Source organism: Zootermopsis nevadensis, unplaced genomic scaffold (assembly GCF_977971745.1).
Source record: "Zootermopsis nevadensis isolate Lab colony 2312 unplaced genomic scaffold, Znev_1.0 Znev_ptg000028l, whole genome shotgun sequence".
Classification (NCBI taxonomy): Eukaryota; Metazoa; Arthropoda; class Insecta; order Blattodea; family Termopsidae; genus Zootermopsis; species Zootermopsis nevadensis.
Genome location: NW_028259160.1, coordinates 15,868,179 through 15,887,317, shown reverse-complemented (window position 1 = coordinate 15,887,317; position 19,139 = coordinate 15,868,179). Strand labels below are relative to the sequence as shown.

Sequence of the window (19,139 nt, the reverse complement as noted above, 5' to 3'; positions counted from 1 at the left end):
CGAATTCTGAAGATTGATCCTTTTGGATCTACATATTTTGTCTCAACAATGTCCAATAAATTTTATTTGAATTTCTTAGTTGTTGAACTCAGTCCAATATTGGACTGTAATATGATTTACTGAACGTTGAACTGAGTGCAATAGGTGTCCACTTTAACATTTTCATGCAGTGCATTTCTCAGTGCCCGTCAGCTAGGCGTTAGCCAGCTAGTTTAGGTATGTAGTCACTGCAGGCATCAATGTCAACATCAATTTAGGTGTCCAAATAAAATACACCAATGTAGTTAAAATGCAATAATTAAAGTTGAATTGTAATTCTAGTTATGATTATGTGTGGAACACATTAGGGTATGGAAGATGTGACAAGTAATTTGTCTTGTAAATATGCAGTATACTATAGAACAACTGAAAATCATCGAGCTTAAAAATTTTGACACTGAATTATGACAGTTTTGTTATTAGGAGTCAAAGTAACTGACATGTCTGTTAACATTCATGCTACATGACTGCAGCATTGAAATGTTGCATCGATACCAACAAACGAAAGTGGATATCGTTAGATATTTCTGTTAGTAATTTTCTGTCTGCAGTATTGGTAACATAGTCGGCCATCGATTATGTTCTGATGTGACATCTACCGTAGTACTTAGAAGTTCCATCAAATCACGTGACACGCTTACTCGCTTTCGTGTGCCTCTTACTTTGGCATTCTGCTACGGCAAACGTTGGTTGCTGTTTCGGTGCGCAAAATTTGGCAATAAAAATGGCATTATTTCGCATAACGGCTTCGCGAATCACCGAAACACATCAGGTAAATATTTAAAATCCTATTAATAACAATAAATTCGCTTTTATACAACATTCTTATTGAAAATGAATAAATCTTGCACATACGACTCTGCTAGTGAATGTAATATATCGTTGTGCTGCATGAGACAGGTGTAAAATGAAAATAGCTTATCCTTAGTGCTTGAAATTACACATCCTATATAAATATCGAAAGTAATTTGAGTAAGCGGTTGATTTGTAAAGATGTTATCTGTAGTAAGACATGCGGTCTTTACTCCATATGAGATAATTTATATGGCACACAACAAAAATTGCAAACCATCTCCGCTTTCCATTGATCATCACATTATTCACATTAATGGGCCCATGAGGCAGCATGCTTTAGTTTTTAATAGTCATTTGTGCGGTGGACGCACAAATACCAACTTCGTTTACGTTTCAAGGACTACGAATGATCATGGGAATGTTATATAAGAAGAGTTCACCGTGAGAGCCACTCACGCAACTGTTTAGACAGTCAACCGTATCGGAAGCTTTAATAAGAGTTCATCAATCAATGTTATGAATATGCAAATACGTGACTTGTTTTTCAGGAACAGAATTGTTAAACAGGTGTATTTTTTACTAACGCTGAGGGTACTGACATTGTGGATATTACGTTTTCATGAAATGTGCAAAATTTTCATTAGAGTAAACGACTTAATATTTTATTCCTCTCATTGAGGAAGTGAGCCTCGAAGGCTGTCATTTTAAAGAAAAGTGTGGAGAAAAGATTTGTATTGTAGTATCAAGCTTGAAAGAGTCCTGAGCATGAGCCTTGGGTGAAGCTGAAAATTAGGTGAAAGCACCTCACCCTCCAAAAAGAAAAGTTAACTAGTTTATTAAATTTTATTTGAACCTCTGAAGAGCAGTGTCACAATTACTTTAATTTGTTTGAGAAGTGTAAATCTGAAGTTTCAGAAATCTAGTAATTTTCTTTCTTGCTGTGATCTTACCATGGGGTGGGATTGCTGATTTGCTGTGTGGTCATCATATTTCTGCCACGTGTAATTGATTGAATGCTTTTACTGTTCGTGCATTTTAAAAGAATGTAAATAGGAAAGTACTGCTTTTGTTGCATCTAAACTACTAATATTATCTGCCTGCCTCTGAAATTTCTTCCTAGCGCTCGGTGCTGGAACACACTGACATTTATTTTTCAGAATCATATAGTTTCGTTATTACACAAGCCTTTCTTGAAGAGAAACATAACCTACTTCGGTACAAATTAGATGGATTATAGTTACACTAATAGAAATATACATCTTAGTACAGTTGTCTGTGAGTCTGTCATTGGTCAGTGAAGCTGTATAGGCAGGAAGAGGTCAAGTTCCTCACATGTACAGAATATATTGTAAAGCACCTTCCCATGTATTTATTTATAGTTTATTTAACTGCGCTTTTTTAGTATCTCAGGCTGTGTAGCTTCGAATGAGAGGGCGATGGTGAATAATGAATTGGAAAGGAAGTGGTCATGGCCTAATATAAGGTACTATCCTGGCATTTGCCTGGAGGGACTGAGGAAAACCACAAAAAACCCAGTCAGGATAGCCAGTCTCTGAGCCGAGATCTGACCCTGGGACCTACCTAATACCTAATACAAAGCAGAAGTGTTAACCACTCAGCCGTGATGTTTGGTCCTTTCCTTGTAGACGTGGTGAGTGGAACTATAGCTGTACACATTCTTAACCTTGACTCACTTTACTCCTGGGAGGCCCAGAGTCAGCTTTGGTCTTGTGGGAAAGAGAAGTGAACCCTTGCTTCTGCAGGGAATCAAACCCAGTTGACCAGCGCGTGTCCAGCTGTTTTGCTGACAGATCTATCCTGCCCAGATAATACAAAAAATTTTGATATGTGTTAAAAGTCCATCGCTGAATCTCATCCTGATTCATTTCAACACAGAATCAGTACATTACTATGCATAAAAGTATGGCCGATTTTTAAGTGGACAGTAATGATTTTTTTGTATTTATATTTAATAGCAAATATTCAGTTCACTGTGTAAAAAAAAATTTAAATGTGCATGTGTGTTATTTTGGTTAAGATGGACAAGAATTTTGTATTTCAGGTGCCTGTGTGATTGCCAAATATCATTTTGGTTTTTTAGATCTATGGATTTGAGATATAATTCGAAAATTTATGTAAACCGTTGCCGTAATAGGAATCTGTATGTGTTTTGGTCTCTTTTAACATTTACTATGGCTCTGGGTGCTGCTGTATGTACATCAGTGTCTAATACCTTATGTAAAGGAAATGTCCTGTTTTCAGCATAATATTGCTTATGCGTTAATTACAGAAAATAAAGGACTTTATGAGATCCGCATTTTATTACTGTGTATGTATGATTTTAGAGTTTTTGAAGAAGGTATATTAACATGGAAATATGTTACACACCCACAAAATATTAAGAAAAAAACAGACTTTATCAGATGAACTTTTGATGACAGGTTTTTTATTATATCCCATAGTTGTGTAAGCTGTGCTGGGGAAACAGCTCTTAAGATACAGAGAGAATAGTATTCTGGGAATAGCCTTCTCTTACAGATATGGATAATTGAAGTAGTCTTTAAGTGAGAGGGAGATAATAATTCAAGGCTGCTTTATGTCTTGCAACATTATGTTGGCATTTTTTATGAATAGATATTTAACATAGATATTAAGGTAGAATTTATTTATGTTATTCCATCGTATGATTGAGCTATTCCAGGACCATTGAACATATATGATTGTCACGTACAATTTATATAAATTGTTTCTTAGAATTGACAGGAACCTGGTATACATAACAATCATTCCTTGTTGTTGAGTGTGTTGGTGTAATGGCAACCCTGTTGAACTTATATCAAGGAGATAACTGGTTAGAATCGTGGCCAAGTTACTGGTTACCAAGACGTTTCATAAGAAGATAGGGTGTTTGCTGGTGAGAATTTGATTCTTCTGGTGTAGAACATCATCTTGTGGCGGGCTTCTGGGGGGACAGTAATGAACCTTTGGTTTTCATAACAGGCTTGAGGTTTTGGAACAGTAGTTGCTTATTTATTTTGACCAGGGCCCCATAAATATGAATGCCCTCTTGATATGGTCAAATTGACAGAGGCAAACAGCAAGTCCATAACTGTGTGAAACTGTGACATTTTATTTTGTATATGGAATGAAAATAGTGAATTCAATGCTCAATATTTTTACCAGTGAGTGTTTTCTACAGGTTTAATACCAGTTTGATTTATTTATAATTTGTGGTATACTGGAACCATCTATAGGGTGGGATATCTCATTCAGTTTAGTGACCCTCATCTCCAGATTGGCTCTTTATGTGAGGAAAAATGGCCAGAACATGAAGCTGACCACTCTCATGTAATGCCTAGGTTAAGAATGAATGGAATTATACCTCCACTACCATATGGCATGGTACTGAACTTATAACAAATAGAATTGTAACTGGAAACGTCATTTAATGTTCTTCAGTTTAAGGTCTTCCAACACTTGGTGTCTTTTAATTGTGGACTTTCTTTTGTTTTCAAGCTAAGTCGGGTAATAATTTAACTGTTAAGTTTGATTGATAAGCATACGTATCGTCAGCAAGTTTCCTAGCCTTTCTTTTCATTGATGGTGAGACAGAACTGTAACATGATTTTAAGCGTTGAAGGTCAAGGTTAGATTGTAAAGTGTGCGAGACTTGAGTTCCTGTACTTGAAGGCTACCATTATTGCTTAACAGTCCTCAAGGACGTTAGTTTGTTTGACCGCTGTTAAAAGATCTTACAGGACTATTAGACATGAAAAACGTGTTAATCTCTGCCTTGAGGAGTGTTACTATTACTTAGCACTTCCATTTAGCAAGTGTTATTAATGAAACTTTCACTTAACAAATAACTCTGTTGCATATTCCTAGACAGGTCCTGGGTTAAAATCTCGGCCCAGAGACCAGCTATCCTGACTGGGGTTTTCATGGCTTTACTCAGTCCCTCCAGGAAAATGACGAGTTAGTACCATAATTAGACTGTGACCACTTTCTTCCGCATCTTTTCCAATTCCCTGTCATCCTATTATTCGATGCTTTATAGCCTGAGCAACTGAAAAAGCATCGTTAAATAAAATACAAATAATTAAACTCACACAAGTCAGAAATTTTAGAAAGTTGACTTAACAGGGAGTGAAAGGACACAACTAGTAGCTTGATCCATGTTACAGTAAAACAGCTGTTTTTATTTTCATTATCATACAGAGGCCATGTTTAAGAGCTTGAAGATTAATGTCTTTGTTTGTTGTCCAGAAAGTGTTACCAGCCCTGACAGTTGTTTTGCGCAACCTCTCAGATTCGACTGACTTAAAGGCTATACTCAATAAGAAGGTTCCTGAGGAGCAGGAAAGAGTGAAGAATTTTCGAAAAACTTATGGCGCAACCAAGGTTGGAGAAGTCACGGTTGACATGGTAAGTGTGACCCATATATTTTGTTGCTTGCAGTAGATAGTGCCTGAGAACTCGTAGACCATAAATTTATCATTATATGTCAGATCTTGTTAACATTCATTTCGTATTCTGTCCGTTGCGGGTTTTATGAAACTGCCATTTCAGCCCATATATTGTAATGTGCAAGTAATACATTTTGCCACGGAAGTACTATCATTGCATAACCTGAATTTGGGTTACCAGTGATAATGTAACTGCGGGAACAGGAAAGGAATGAGTCTTAGAGGAGTGTGGGGTGTCCTTCAGACATGTAAATTCCAAAGCACTTGTGGCACAGCTGCAAATATGTCGAATGAGTTACATAACTTGATGGGATGGCAATGTCTTGCAAATTACCTCCTTGAATTAAGTGTGTAGAATGTTTTATCAGTGGACACTGATACTTTTTTTTTGTTACCATGAATTAACATTGTCTGCAGCGTGTAGTGTACTTTTTTTTTAAAGTATTCTCTAACTTAAGATTTCAGTGTTACAAAGTCAGCAGTCTGTTAAACTTCCTGCATATAAGGTTTTCGTCTGGTCACCGTTGAAATTTGGTCTCTTTCAGAGAAACATTAAATAGGGTTTTACTGTACATGTAACAGGAAACTATTCTGTAAGAATAAGCCATTTTACTTCAGTGGGCCTAGCAAGACGTGTCTCACTGGCTGAATTAGTTCACCGGCAGGAAAAGTGAAGATAAGTCCATTGGCATCTGATAATTTTGAGGCATTTATCTCCCAAATGTCTTAATTGATTTTTTTATAGATATGTGAAGAGAGTATCCGCTAGTATATGTTTAAGTTGATGAAAACAACATATTTTAATATTAATGACACTACAGAAATTTTTAGTGGCTTGATATAAGAATTCGAAAATTACATTTTGTCTTCATGGGTACCAGTACTGTCTGTCCTCGTGTTTATGGTTTCTTCCTAGTCACTCTTGTTACATCCATGTTTTGACCTGGTGCCATTTCTTGATCACACTGTTTCATCTTCACAATATGCATGAATAGCACATGCTGTCAGTGCCAAGGACAGTGGGCAAGATTACGATGGTAAGGTCGGTTGATAGAATAATCTTTCAATGAAACCAAGTTCCTTTATCTGCAATTTATAATCCTGTTATAAATTACAAAATTAATATCCTACTGTCACCAGTAGTATGTAGAAACAAAAGGGTAAAGGATTGGACATTTGTATTTGAAATGTTATAACTTCGTATTAATTCTGAATAGTAAAGGCCTTTAGCAGTTGAAGTTATTACATAACAAGGAACTTTGTGGTGTTATGAGTTGCTTAATATTGTTATGATAGTAAAATAATAATGGGCTAGAAATGTATACAGGATTCTGGCGAAGAAACATATTTGAAAGTGCCCTCTTAAAACATGAGAGAGATGCGAGGATAACATTAAGGTGGATGTTTAGGAAATGGGTAGGGAAGCCGATGAAACTATGGATGGAGTTCAACCCTCAGGGACTGTTATCAGATAGTTTGGTATTTCTAAGAAAATTCTTGCTGTAATGTGTTTGGACTGTGGTAGTTATATAAACTGTATTTACATATTGTGGTTATGGTTTTAAAGTGGTTGATAGCATACATTTACATGAGTAGATAGTTACAATATTTATGTATCCAGGTTTGCCAACCGTGTGATGGCTTGTGAAAGAAGCAGAAATATTCTGCGAGCTAAGTGTTGGTCATTTGATATACTGAGATTCTGTATGTGACAGGGTAATATTTTGATTGATCTCGTATCTGGGGTTTGCGCTGTAGATTGGATTTAACTTGCTCATTGTGGGGTCGAGTGGTAGATTTTATGTTGCCCCATATGCCCTGCTTTAAGTGGCTCAGTGTATGACCTGGTACCATATTTAAATAGCCTAAGGCTAATACTGCTTTAAAGAGAACAGCATGTCAGCGATGTTTTAGCTGTTTGGCCTATCGTTGTGTCCATGAGTCAGGATTGGTATTTGGCCTGAACAGGTTGATGGTGTTGAGCTTGCAGATTCTATTGGCAGACCGTTTGCCATGGTTAATATAGTAGCATGTGATTTATTATTGGTGTTATAGCACCTACAGATTGCGCAGCATTTATTGATAAATGATTATGAATTTATAAATGGCTATACATATATCAGCAGTTAAATAAACAGGGTTTGAGACCTGGAGGGTGTAGAGACTTTTATCTTTGGTGCTACTTCCAAATGGATCTAGAGACCAGAGACTGAAGTTTTTTGTGCTTTTCTTTTGTCTCTCCAGGCAAAGGCTGGAATTGTATCTCGTATTAGGCCACACCTGCTTATCCTCTTATCTGACATATAGTGTAGATACTAAAAACATTGTTAAATAAATAAATAAATATTTGGTGGGTATGTGGTGGTCCATTCGAGGGGATAAAGCAGCCACAGCATGAAGCTGCCCACTCTCTTCCATCTAATTCTGAGGTTGAGAATGGATTGTTACCTTTATGGTGTTATGATTAGACATACGGATAACTTTCTGTTTATATTCTAATTGTGTTTGATTAAATAAGAATTAGTACCAAGTTTCCGAATTTTAATTTTGCTGTTCCAGGAATTCACACATAAACTGAAAACATGATATTATATTAGGTTTTTACTCAACTTTTGAGCACAGAGTTACAATTGTAATGGGTTTCATAGTAAATAATTACGAGGTTCTAAAGTCTTCCTCTACTCTTGAGCTCCTGGCCCATATTCACTGGCTGTTTTTTTTGTTGTTACGTAACACATTTGTTCTAAATAGCAGTGCAAGAGTTCTACCGCTGCCCTCCTTTCCAAAAATAAATTGATCTGTTTGTCGTGGTCATACACGTGTAATTTTAGCATAGTGCAGATCACGAGACCTTTGGCAACGACAAGAATACAGCTTGTAGGGTTTGTAAGGGAGGGGCGGGACAGTAGAGGAGTAGGAGGAGTGTCTACATACGTCATGGCTGCTGTTCCAAAATACCGTTACTGTGCCAAAAACACCTAACTATAAAAATAAATTTGTTTGGAATTTTCTTATTCTTTGTGAATAAATTCAGTTACCAGTAATAACTCTACTGTGTATATTTCACTATTGCTTGTTGTTTCTTAGTTTAATGATGTTTTGTCAACTATGTAGATATGTGTTGCTTAATGGTATAACAGTTGTGAATGAATAATTGGAAAGTTTTGGAAGGAATCATTTGTTGTCTGTAAGAAGCATTAGCACCTCTGAAACATCATTTAGTTTCTACAGAATTATTTGGTGTGAAATCCCAGAAGATGGTCATAATTAAAATATATTACAGTGGATTCCAGTTAATTGGGACACATCAGGACTAGAACACTTAGGCCCAATTAAGCGGCTGCCCCAATCATGGGAAGTTCCGCGTAAAGAGTTTAAAAGGTTTGGCCCAAATAAATGGCTACCCCGATTAACGGATGGCCCAATTAACCTGGAATCTACTGTATTGTGATATATGGGAGACTGATATGATAGTTGCTCAGCTTTCATTTCTAGACCTCATTCCCCCTTCTCCCTGTTTGTGTGTTGACATGTAACTGATATGCATAATTATGTGACATGCAGAATGTTAACACATGTCCAACATGATAATGTCAGTCATTACAATAAACATGTTCTTCTTCTTCTTCTTCTCTAAGAAGCAGGCCTTTAGGCCTATTATAATTTAATGGACTTTTGGCTACAAGCGGAGTATTGAATCACAAAAATAATTTAACAAAATATATAATAATTTATATTTAGATAGTTACATAAAGAATTAATCATAAGATTGCCTTATCAAAAAAGTTAATTGTGTCACATCATAATTCTGTTAAGAACTTATACCAACTTTTCTATTAAACTTTTCATCTGTGTGATTGTTATTGTGAATCGTAAATTAATAAGTAATGAAAGCCTGCCAGCCCTGTCCGCAGTCCCATTTCTAGCAGTACATGAGTCACTGTGCTACTTCAGTTTACATTTCTTTTACTTATATACTGTGCTGCTTGTTGCAAGTTTTAAATTAATCACTGCTCTTAACAGCAAATACAGAATGGCATGTGAAATGTTTGCCCGTCTGTTAGAATTTAAGTTTATTATGGAAATGTTTGCAAACATGAAGCACAGTTGTTTATTCTGTGTTCAGATCTCCAGTTTGATCGCCATTCTGTCTTATAAGCTCTTTTCAAGGTTAATGCTAGTGTGTGTATGAGTATTTTCTGACACAAATCTTCTAAAGTTGTGCGGCTCAGCTCACGGTAGAGTCCAGTGACAGGCTTATATGGTGATAATGAAAAAATATACTTGTTCCATAATGAAATTGGACTTACTAAAATATATCACTAGTTCCAGAGAAACTTGGCCTGATTTCCTTTAATTCCTGTACAAATTTCATGTGAACCATCTGGATATTGAACCTGAATATGATTGGAATTTTGTATATTACAAGTAGAAAATGTGAAAATTAATATTTCAGGCAAATTATAGGATAAAGATTTTTTTAATATTGTGAATAACTTTGCAGTGATTTTTACTGTGTGTGCGCATGTGCTCAGTCCAGTTTACCCCTTCACATTCGTTTTTTCTCAAAACCATTTTAATATTATCCTCCCACAGCAATTTGTGCCATTGTGTGTTTTTGACTACAATTTTGAACACATTTTTCTTTTCCTCATAAGTGGTGAATCTCCTACCAAACTTGTCCTCCCTTTTTTAATCATCCTTCCAGTATTAGTGAAGAGTACAAATTATGTAATATTATATACTTTTTTGATGTTAATTTTTTATATACTTCGCACAGATGTATGGAGGTATGCGTGGCATCAAGGGATTGGTGTGTGAAACATCTGTTCTTGATGCTGATGAGGGAATCCGTTTCCGTGGTTACTCAATTCCCGAATGCCAGAAACTGCTTCCTAAGGCTAAGGGTGGGTCTGAACCTTTGCCAGAGGGTCTGTTTTGGCTGCTCATTACTGGAGATGTTCCAAATGAAGCTCAGGTATGAGTAATGGAGTAGACTAGCGACCTAATCTTGCAGTGACTGGCACATTATACTGACAACTATGTATAGTGTTCTGCAAGGTCTCAATAATTGAAATTCCATAATTATCTTATCTGAGATGTCTGCAAGTTTGTAATGATTGCCTTATCTTTACAATATTAATTCTAATCTACAGTCTTAAATATTCCTAACACTGATGTGTGTAGAATCATGTAAAATGTCTTGACCTTGATATGACACTTGGATATGTTCTAAACTTATCACAAAACTTTTGTTTGGCCTATTTTCATGATCTCCAGAATTATTATCATCATCCTTTCACTTTCCCCTCCCCCCCCCATTTTAGCAATCAGATTTATTACCTTTTCAGTTATCCCTCAGATTGAAATAAAATTACACATCTTCCTTCCCCATATGATTTATTTCCTGAAACAGCGTGAACAGCCTCTTTTTATTTTCAGTCAGTCACATATGTCATGAAATAATATTGATTTATAGTTCAGTATAACATTCTTTAATTGGCAGAGGCAGCTTCTTTAGTTATGTCATTTTTGTAACCTATATGTGATGAAAGGGAGAAATTTTTGAAATCAGTGTTACAAGAGCAGTATTCAATAGATCCATTATTTCTTTTGAAGATCAGAATGCGTCATTGAAGTTACATAGTCCAATTTAAATTTTCTGGACCCGCCTTAAATTTTACAGAGAGAAAAAAACTCACTCTCCTTAGCGTATATTTGTGTCACATTGTTTCTTGTTTTGTTAGTAGTTGAGACAGATACAGAACTTTCACAGTGTTATCTATGTACTGCATTATTTGTAGGTGCAAGCAGTTTCAAAGGAGTGGGCAAAACGTGCAGCGTTGCCATCACACGTGGTGACACTCCTGAACAACTTCCCTACCACCTTGCATCCCATGTCGCAGTTCAGCAGTGCCATTACAGCGCTCAATTCAGAGAGCAAGTTCGCCCAGGCATACTCCTCTGGTGTACACAAATCGAAATATTGGGAGGTGAGTTGAGCCCTTTTGGTCGACAATTAATAATTTTAAATTATAACATTGAAGGTATTTTTGTTACATAGTGAAAGAGTGCTGAGGTATGTTTATGTAAAGCTTTACAACTACGCACCACGGTGGCAATTGGGGAGAGGAGAGAAGCAACATATTAGCAAATATTGTATATTTTTCTGTGTGAAAATTCTGTTTGTAATGCGGGGTAACTCTTAATAATTATTCTTTTGACAGTATGTTTACGAAGATGCGATGGATCTAATTGCAAAACTCCCTGTCGTAGCAGCGACTATCTACCGCAACACGTACCGTGATGGTAAGGGTGTTGGGGCCATTGATACTAGCAAGGATTGGAGTCAAAACTTCTGTCAGATGTTGGGTTATGATAACCAAGAATTTACAGAACTCATGAGATTGTACCTCACAATTCACAGGTATCTAACTGTAAGATGGGTATAGAAATTACCGAAAAATTATTTTATTTGGCCATTGTTATCTGTTTTATCATAACAGTAATCTACACCATCACAATATTTTTTGCCTCGTTCAGCTGTCGCTATCCATTTACCACTTCACATTTTAAGGATTAATGGTTGATATATCAAAATGGATGTTCTATAAACTGGGATAACAAAAAATGAACATGATGTGGGAAAACCTTAGATTGAGAGGTCTAAAATCAGTATTTCACTGAATAGCCCTTAGATCCATCTTAATGTCATCCTTTTGTCTCCTACTCAATCTGTGAATGTTCATTGCAGCTTTTAGTGAATACCGTAGAAAACGACATTGGTGGGCATTTCATTTTTATAATGCACATATGGAAATTATTAGTATTTTCAGAAGGAATCCGCTCAGTTAGCTATTTCTGGCATTTCGTTGTAACTTGATCCATTTCGTTTTCGAACAGCGAAGCTGGAGGCCTGGATGGCTAATGCTGAATTTGTCTCTTTCAGTGATCATGAGGGAGGCAATGTGAGTGCCCATACTGTTCACCTTGTCGGCTCAGCGTTGTCAGATCCGTACCTCTCATTTGCAGCCGGTATGAATGGCCTTGCAGGTCCTCTTCATGGTTTAGCAAATCAGGAGGTAAGTGCTTTACTTTTATGCGTTCTTCACACACAGTGCATAGTGAGAATGCACTATTGGCTGGTCATGTCTGTCCAGTTGATTCAACTCGAGAACCACTCGACAGATTTGGATTGAATTTTATGTGGAGGTTGCGCTATTCTGCTCGACCTCAAAATTGTACTTTTGAATATCCTTCGAGTGATGATAATAGAATGATGGACGAGGAAATTCGCGATGTAGACAATGAGGTGCTGCAATCTGGTGGCCAACGTGGAGGCTGTCAAACAAGGCAGATTCAATATTTTTAAATGCACATTGCAAAGAGTGCATGAGGATGTGTTTATTCCTGTACAGAATATACTTTTCAATCTTGTATAATATGAAACACCACTATTTTTGATGTAGGGACTACCTAACTCACTTTTAATACAGTCTGACTCTTAACCTCTGATAATACCAAAGCAAATATTTGATTCTCAGGTGTGTCTGTTTATGTTTCAGGTGTTAATATTCCTCCAGAAATTGCAGAAAGATTTAGGTGATAATGTGTCAGATGATGCACTAAAGGAATTCATCTGGAAGACATTAAAGAGTGGACAGGTGGTTCCAGGCTATGGTCATGCTGTTCTTCGTAAGACGGATCCTCGCTACACCTGTCAGAGGGAGTTCGCACAGAAACATTTGCCCAATGACCCACTTTTCAGGGTAAGAAAAGTTGTCATTTAAAGACTATATATTGCATTACTAGTGATGATAAAAATGGTCTGTACTTGGGATCTTCGGGGTAAAAGAAAAAGAAAAATTTTGGAGTATGTTTTTATATATTATTGTTGTTATTATAATTATTAAAAATATTTAACAGCTGTAATGCATTAGTACCATTTTATTTAGCAAGTTTTTACCTGCAGTTTAATCTCATTTTTGGGGGTAAAATACATATAAAATTTGGTTTCAGCTTTCATAGTAATAAGTTAATCTTCTAAGCCAAGTGGTAATTATATGTACCACCTTCTTTAATGATCATTAAGTCTGCATTTGTCGCCCTCTGTGGACTAATAGTTAGCGTGCTCGCCACTGGACCCAAGGTTTGCGGGTTCAATCCCGGCCAAGGTCGATGGATTTTTAAGGGTGATAAAAAACCGTAGCACAACTTCCTTTGGAGGGGAAGTAAAGCTGGCGGTCCCATGTCGTAGATTTACGGCATGTAACAGAATCTAACGAGCATGATACGAGATGTTTCATAAGCAAAATTCAGCGGCCATTTCTCACCACTGCTAGGTGGCTCTGGCAGTCAAATCAGGAGTGAGTAGAAATTGTGCAGTCACTACTCATAAATGCACGCTTCAAAGACTAGGAAACCTCCGAAAGGAGGCGGCGATGACCCACTACTGGGTTAAGCTACTAATAGAAGAAGTCTGCATTTTGCCCACAGAATATATGTGAAAGCTTTGAATGTTTCTCAGAATGAATGATTATTATTTCCTAGGACACTGTGAATCATTTGATCTTTATAATGAAGCTGTGTTGTGCATAGGAACTGAATGTGTATATTGATTCAACTTCAAATGATTATTACGGTTGGTTTCAAGAAAATGAATTTTTTCCTTCAAAAACATGCTAATTAGGCTGAATATGTTTTGCAGCTGGTGTCTCAGGTGTACAAAGTGGTTCCTCCCATTCTTATGGAGACTGGGAAAGTCAAGAATCCATGGCCGAATGTGGACGCTCACTCTGGTGTATTACTTCAGGTAAGCAAGCTCATTAGTTCTTCTCTGAATGTCTTTGGCGATGATATTTTACTAATTTATTTTGGACTTCATCCATGAATCTGTTTTTAAAATGTATTAAAAATTGCAAACATGACTTGCAAGGCAATGGATGAAGTCCAAAATAAAAGTATAAGCAGTTATTTTATCAGAGTTATAACAAATAAGTGTCCCGCGTGGTCTGAGGCATCATGCTTCGGACCGGCAATACGGAATGCGCTCTGGTTCGAGTCTCGGGGGAGAAGAAATTTTCTCATGAGCTTTCGACCAGTGTATGGAACCGGTGTCAACCCAGCATCGTGAGGAAATTGGGGAGCTACAATGGGTAGCGTAATTCATTCAGGAAAGCTAGCAATGGCTGGGGGTTCGTTATGCTGACCACACGTCACCCTATATCTGTTTGGATGATCGTTCACCTCTGCTTAGGCATGTGAATGTGAGGCCAGCAGTCAAGCTAGTCGGCTTTGGCTCTCTGGACCTGTTACGCCACGGATTTAATTTTTAATTGAATTTGTAACAAATAAGTGGAATAATGTAGCTCTCTTATGGGGCATGATCATACAGCGGGGTCTACCGTATATTACTGGTAATTCAGATGACATCTGTTGATAGTGAAACTTACTACTTTGATTCTGATTTCAGTATTACGGTTTGAAGGAGATGAACTACTACACAGTTTTGTTTGGTGTATCTCGTGCTTTGGGAGTGCTGGCATCTCTGGTATGGGACAGGGCTCTTGGTCTCCCCATCGAACGGCCCAAGTCACTGTCAACCGAAGGACTTATGAAACAGCTCAAGGCTTAGAGACTTGCCCAGTGTAAGTGCGTAGAAGACCAGGAGAGATGCAGAGTTATTAGTGTGCATTCGTGCATGGCTGAGAACATAGGCCTCTTCATTTGTACCCTGAAAGTATTTTACAATATGCAATAATAATTTATGTGTGTAGTGCTTCAGAAAACTGAAATAATTTGACTTTGTAAAGTAGGAAGCTATTTCACTGAGGTGCAATATTCCATAGCCTGGATAAGGAAGGCTCACTGAAATAAGCAGCTGTTTACATTTAATTGCAGACACAGCATACACATAATAAAATGCCGTTGTGTAGTATGCAGATGAGGAGGGCCATTGCATCAGCTCGTGGGTCAAATTACAGCAAATTCATATTCCCATCACCAACCACTGAACATTAAAGAATTTCTAGTGGTTTGTGTGTGGTGAAAATCCATGTGTATGTGTGTCGTGAATGAATGGTAGTGTGGAGTTAACAAAGTAATTTTATTTTGTAGGATTCACTTCTTGTTTTGATTTGTTTTCTAAGACTGAGAACCCTTTTTGACAACAATTTTCATAGGTATTATAACAACTACTGTTGTTATGCGCTACTTATCTGCATTTTTTTTCTTCCAAGTTCTTGTAGATTTGTCAGACGCATTTTGACATTATTGTGTAGTTATTTATATTTCACTGGTACCATTTAATTTCTGTGCAAGGTACTGTAGAACTTGGACAAAGAAAATGTTGAGAGTAGCCCTAGTTATGAAGCGCTCGTTTACAAGAAAGGTTCTGTAGTTGGGAGTAGCCATTAGCAGAGAATTGTATTAGATCATAATTTGATTCTTCTCAAGTTATGGCAAAGCTTACTAGCACTGCACATATTTCATGTGCAGTGCTAGTAATGTAGACTGTGACTTAAGTCAGTTTTGAGAATGCTTCCACATCCATTCTTAAATACTCAGTTATAAACATAAAGTACTGGAATCAACCTGTTTTGTATATACCAAATGGATATAATATGTATATGTGTGTTATGTCAAGAAGGTAATGATATTCCTAACAAATGAATATTTATTTGAAAGCAATCTGGAATATTCGTATAATGTAATTTTATTCTATACTAATTATTTATTGAGTATATATTTTAATCTACTTAATCTTATTTATATCAAACTTGTAAAATAGTGTCATTGATTTTTATCTGTCGTCTTGATCACTTTTAGGGATTTCTCTTCTTACATGCTGAGAATTGTAAAGTACATGGTATGTATATATAAAATAAGTCCGATAAATTAAAATAAGATAGAAAACATTCCACATATAATGGACGCTACTATGTATTGCTCTTAGGTACAGCGTAGTAACCTCTAAAGAAAAAGTTCTTTTTATAACATTCATAATCATGAAATCGAGGGAGGATGAGAAAAATGACAAGTAGCGCTGTAATAGACATTTCCACCCACTTTTTCAGTGCTTTGGGTATTCAGGTTTTAACTTCATTAATCATGTCATATCTCATTTTGTTTTCCCATGGCTCATCTTTCTCTATATTATTACTTTTCCATTTGTCTTAAATATACCCAGCGATTTCATGCCCATAAATATGTCAAATATGCATTGTATTGTGAATATTCATAAGACATAATTTTCCAAGAGGTTTAATGGGATGAACATAACAATGGTGGTTTCACTCATGTGGCATTGTTCAACCCTTTTATTGGTGGGTTTTATTCACAGAAACCTTTTTCTGTTACATAGTCCATGGTAATGTTGAAAAACCAAAAACAGTTAACTCCAAATGTTGACAAATGGCAGACCATGTGTAATTCACTGATCTCTTTAACACTAGACCAATAGGACCTAGGACCAATATTCCCAAACGATAAATCTGTATATGGAAACAGTTACTTTTCAAAACTGACTTAATAGTGAAGAATCATGTTTTGTTATAATTTGCAGTTGATTTTGTACTTAGTATTGAATGTGGTGGTGGCAGTAATGATAAAATGTGTTTAATGACAATACAACTAGGAGATTTAATATTTAATTGCATTGTAGTACAAATATAAAATGGCTGATTAGGAAAATGTACACATGCACATTTGATTCATTCTGTTTAGTACATTATGATCTTAGGTAATGAATAGGTGTGAACAAAATGCTACTGAGAAAAGCAACAGTTTCTTGGTTAGATATCCTCACTATTCACACACTCTTGGTAGTGTGGTGTTACTGAGACTATAAACTGTCACAAATTTCAACATACGTGCATAGACACACAAAACAATAGGTATTGTTTTTGCACACACAGCTGACAGTGCAGTTAGCAGATGTTTTGGGACTATTTAAGATATTCATTGTTGCTGTCAGATGTAAGATTAGCAGCCTGAACTTTTAACCTAACCTTACAAAATTAACTTTAAATAAAAATCATTATCAGTTGTCAGGTACATGTTACTGACAGTAGTGTACTAGGAGAAAGGCTTCGAAGTAACACAATACAGTATTGTAACAAGTGTATTTGGAAAAGGTTGATACTACCATACCATATAATAACCTTAATTTGAATATCCATTGAGTCTTTCTGGGATATTTTGTTTTATTTCAGTCCTGTTATAAGATTGTAAGATTTTTTTTTCCCCTTTTTCTTTCCAGTGTAGTTTATATTAACAAAAAGAGTATCAAGATTATATACACTGTATGTTTAAAATTTGGCAGTGTATTACAATGACATATTCCTTACATTGGTTTTATTTCATCTATACAAGTTCATTGATGAAGAACTTAATTCATGTTGTATGAATGGCATAAAGATCAACCAAGTAGGATGTATCAGCTGAAATTATTGTTTGCTGTGTGAAGGCCGGTTTGTTAGAACAAGCTACATCATGACAATAATTTTGTTTTGGGCAAATACTGTGTTCCATCTACAGTGAGTAAATTGCCATATTGTTCTGTCACTTTGTTTTTAACTGTGTAAGTTATCAGAAAGGAAAATTAGGAGACTTTAAAAGAAGCTGTTTTGATTAAGACAGTGATCATCTTTCTGAGTGATGACAGTTTTGAATGTGAAAGTTAAATAAGCAAATAGTGTGCATTTTCATAATTGTGTACTTTGTTCTTAGATCTGAAATACGTAATTTAGACTTGTGTACATAGAGGTTTTTGTTGGTTGGTGCATATGGAACCAACACCTAGTAAAACTGTAATGATGGAAGCAGCAGACTCAACTGAAGTGTACTTTGTCATATGTTTGATCTAATACAATGCAATGCTTCTGAGTTTTCAATGGAAAAGTGAGTATTTATTTAAAACCCATGACTGCATTTTATCATGAACACCAGTAAACCTACATTTTAAATCATGGTATTCCTTTAAGAATTCGTGGCCGTATATATTCGCATAGCAGTAACAAGACGACTTGTGTTCAGAAAGTATCAAATTGAATCTTGGATGATGTGATGTCCCTCATACTGTCAGGATTTTTATTTCCTCAGCCCTTCACAATTGAAGTACCAGAGCAGTACCTTAAAACAGGCTTTGACACCTGTCTTCCCATCCAGTTCATTGTACATACCTATTTCCCTTTAATGCTGAATAACTTCTGCATCTGATAACAGTGCTATACACAAAACGTCTGAACAGGATTTAACCTGTTATTTGTTGACTTTAATTTTTTTTCTGTGGCAGGTTTTGAAAAGCTGCAGACTCTGTGAAGGTATGACAGTCCATTTTAAGATACACATTATATCACATCAAGCATCAGACATACACATTAAATTCCAGTTCAAGTTTGGTTCATTGTCCATACTTAATGATGAAATTTGCATGTGTAACTCCACCTGGAGTAAAAATCCACAAGTTCTATTGTGTACTTGCTGCCTTCAAAACCAAATACAGTAACTGCATATATTGTGTTATGTGTGTGGTTTTTAATTTTCATTAAGTTAGTTTATCTGTATATAGAGGTTAGCAGATGATATAGAATTATAATTATGTAGCTTCCTGCTAAATTTCTGTGTACAATTTCCAATTTTACAACCTCAAAGTTTAGCTCTTATCACATTTAACATCCCACCTAAAGTAATTCATCAGTTGCTGCTGCTAAATATAACATCTGACAATCAGAATCAGTAGTTATCTATGGCCTGAATTACCTACTGATAGGAATGGATTATCAACACAGGTGTTTCAAACAATTGGTGCTACTGAGTCAGGCCCACCCATGCAACATG

At 36.2% G+C, this 19,139-nt stretch overlaps 1 protein-coding gene across 1 annotated transcript; it reads left to right on the top strand.

The window, feature by feature from the left end:
* Window positions 1-659: 659 nt before the first annotated feature.
* Window positions 660-18,200, top strand: LOC110826638 (putative citrate synthase 2, mitochondrial). Its single transcript, XM_022057476.2, has 9 exons — window positions 660-811; window positions 5,101-5,259; window positions 10,081-10,278; window positions 11,105-11,293; window positions 11,528-11,727; window positions 12,250-12,382; window positions 12,866-13,069; window positions 14,008-14,112; window positions 14,773-18,200. The coding sequence occupies exons 1-9, from the start codon at window positions 764-766 to the stop codon at window positions 14,932-14,934; spliced, it is 1,398 nt and encodes a 465-aa protein (XP_021913168.2). The 5' UTR covers window positions 660-763; the 3' UTR covers window positions 14,935-18,200.
* Window positions 18,201-19,139: the final 939 nt, after the last annotated feature.

What these genes read in the sequence shown, in the direction of transcription:
- LOC110826638 (XM_022057476.2), top strand. Translation starts at nt 764, where the DNA reads ATGGCATTATTTCGCATAACGGCTTCGCGAATCACCGAAACACATCAG. An exon ending in ATGTTCCAAATGAAGCTCAG is followed by an intron (nt 10,279 to 11,104) that starts GTATGAGTAATG and finishes CATTATTTGTAG; the next exon opens with GTGCAAGCAGTTTCAAAGGA. An exon ending in CCAATGACCCACTTTTCAGG is followed by an intron (nt 13,070 to 14,007) that starts GTAAGAAAAGTT and finishes TATGTTTTGCAG; the next exon opens with CTGGTGTCTCAGGTGTACAA.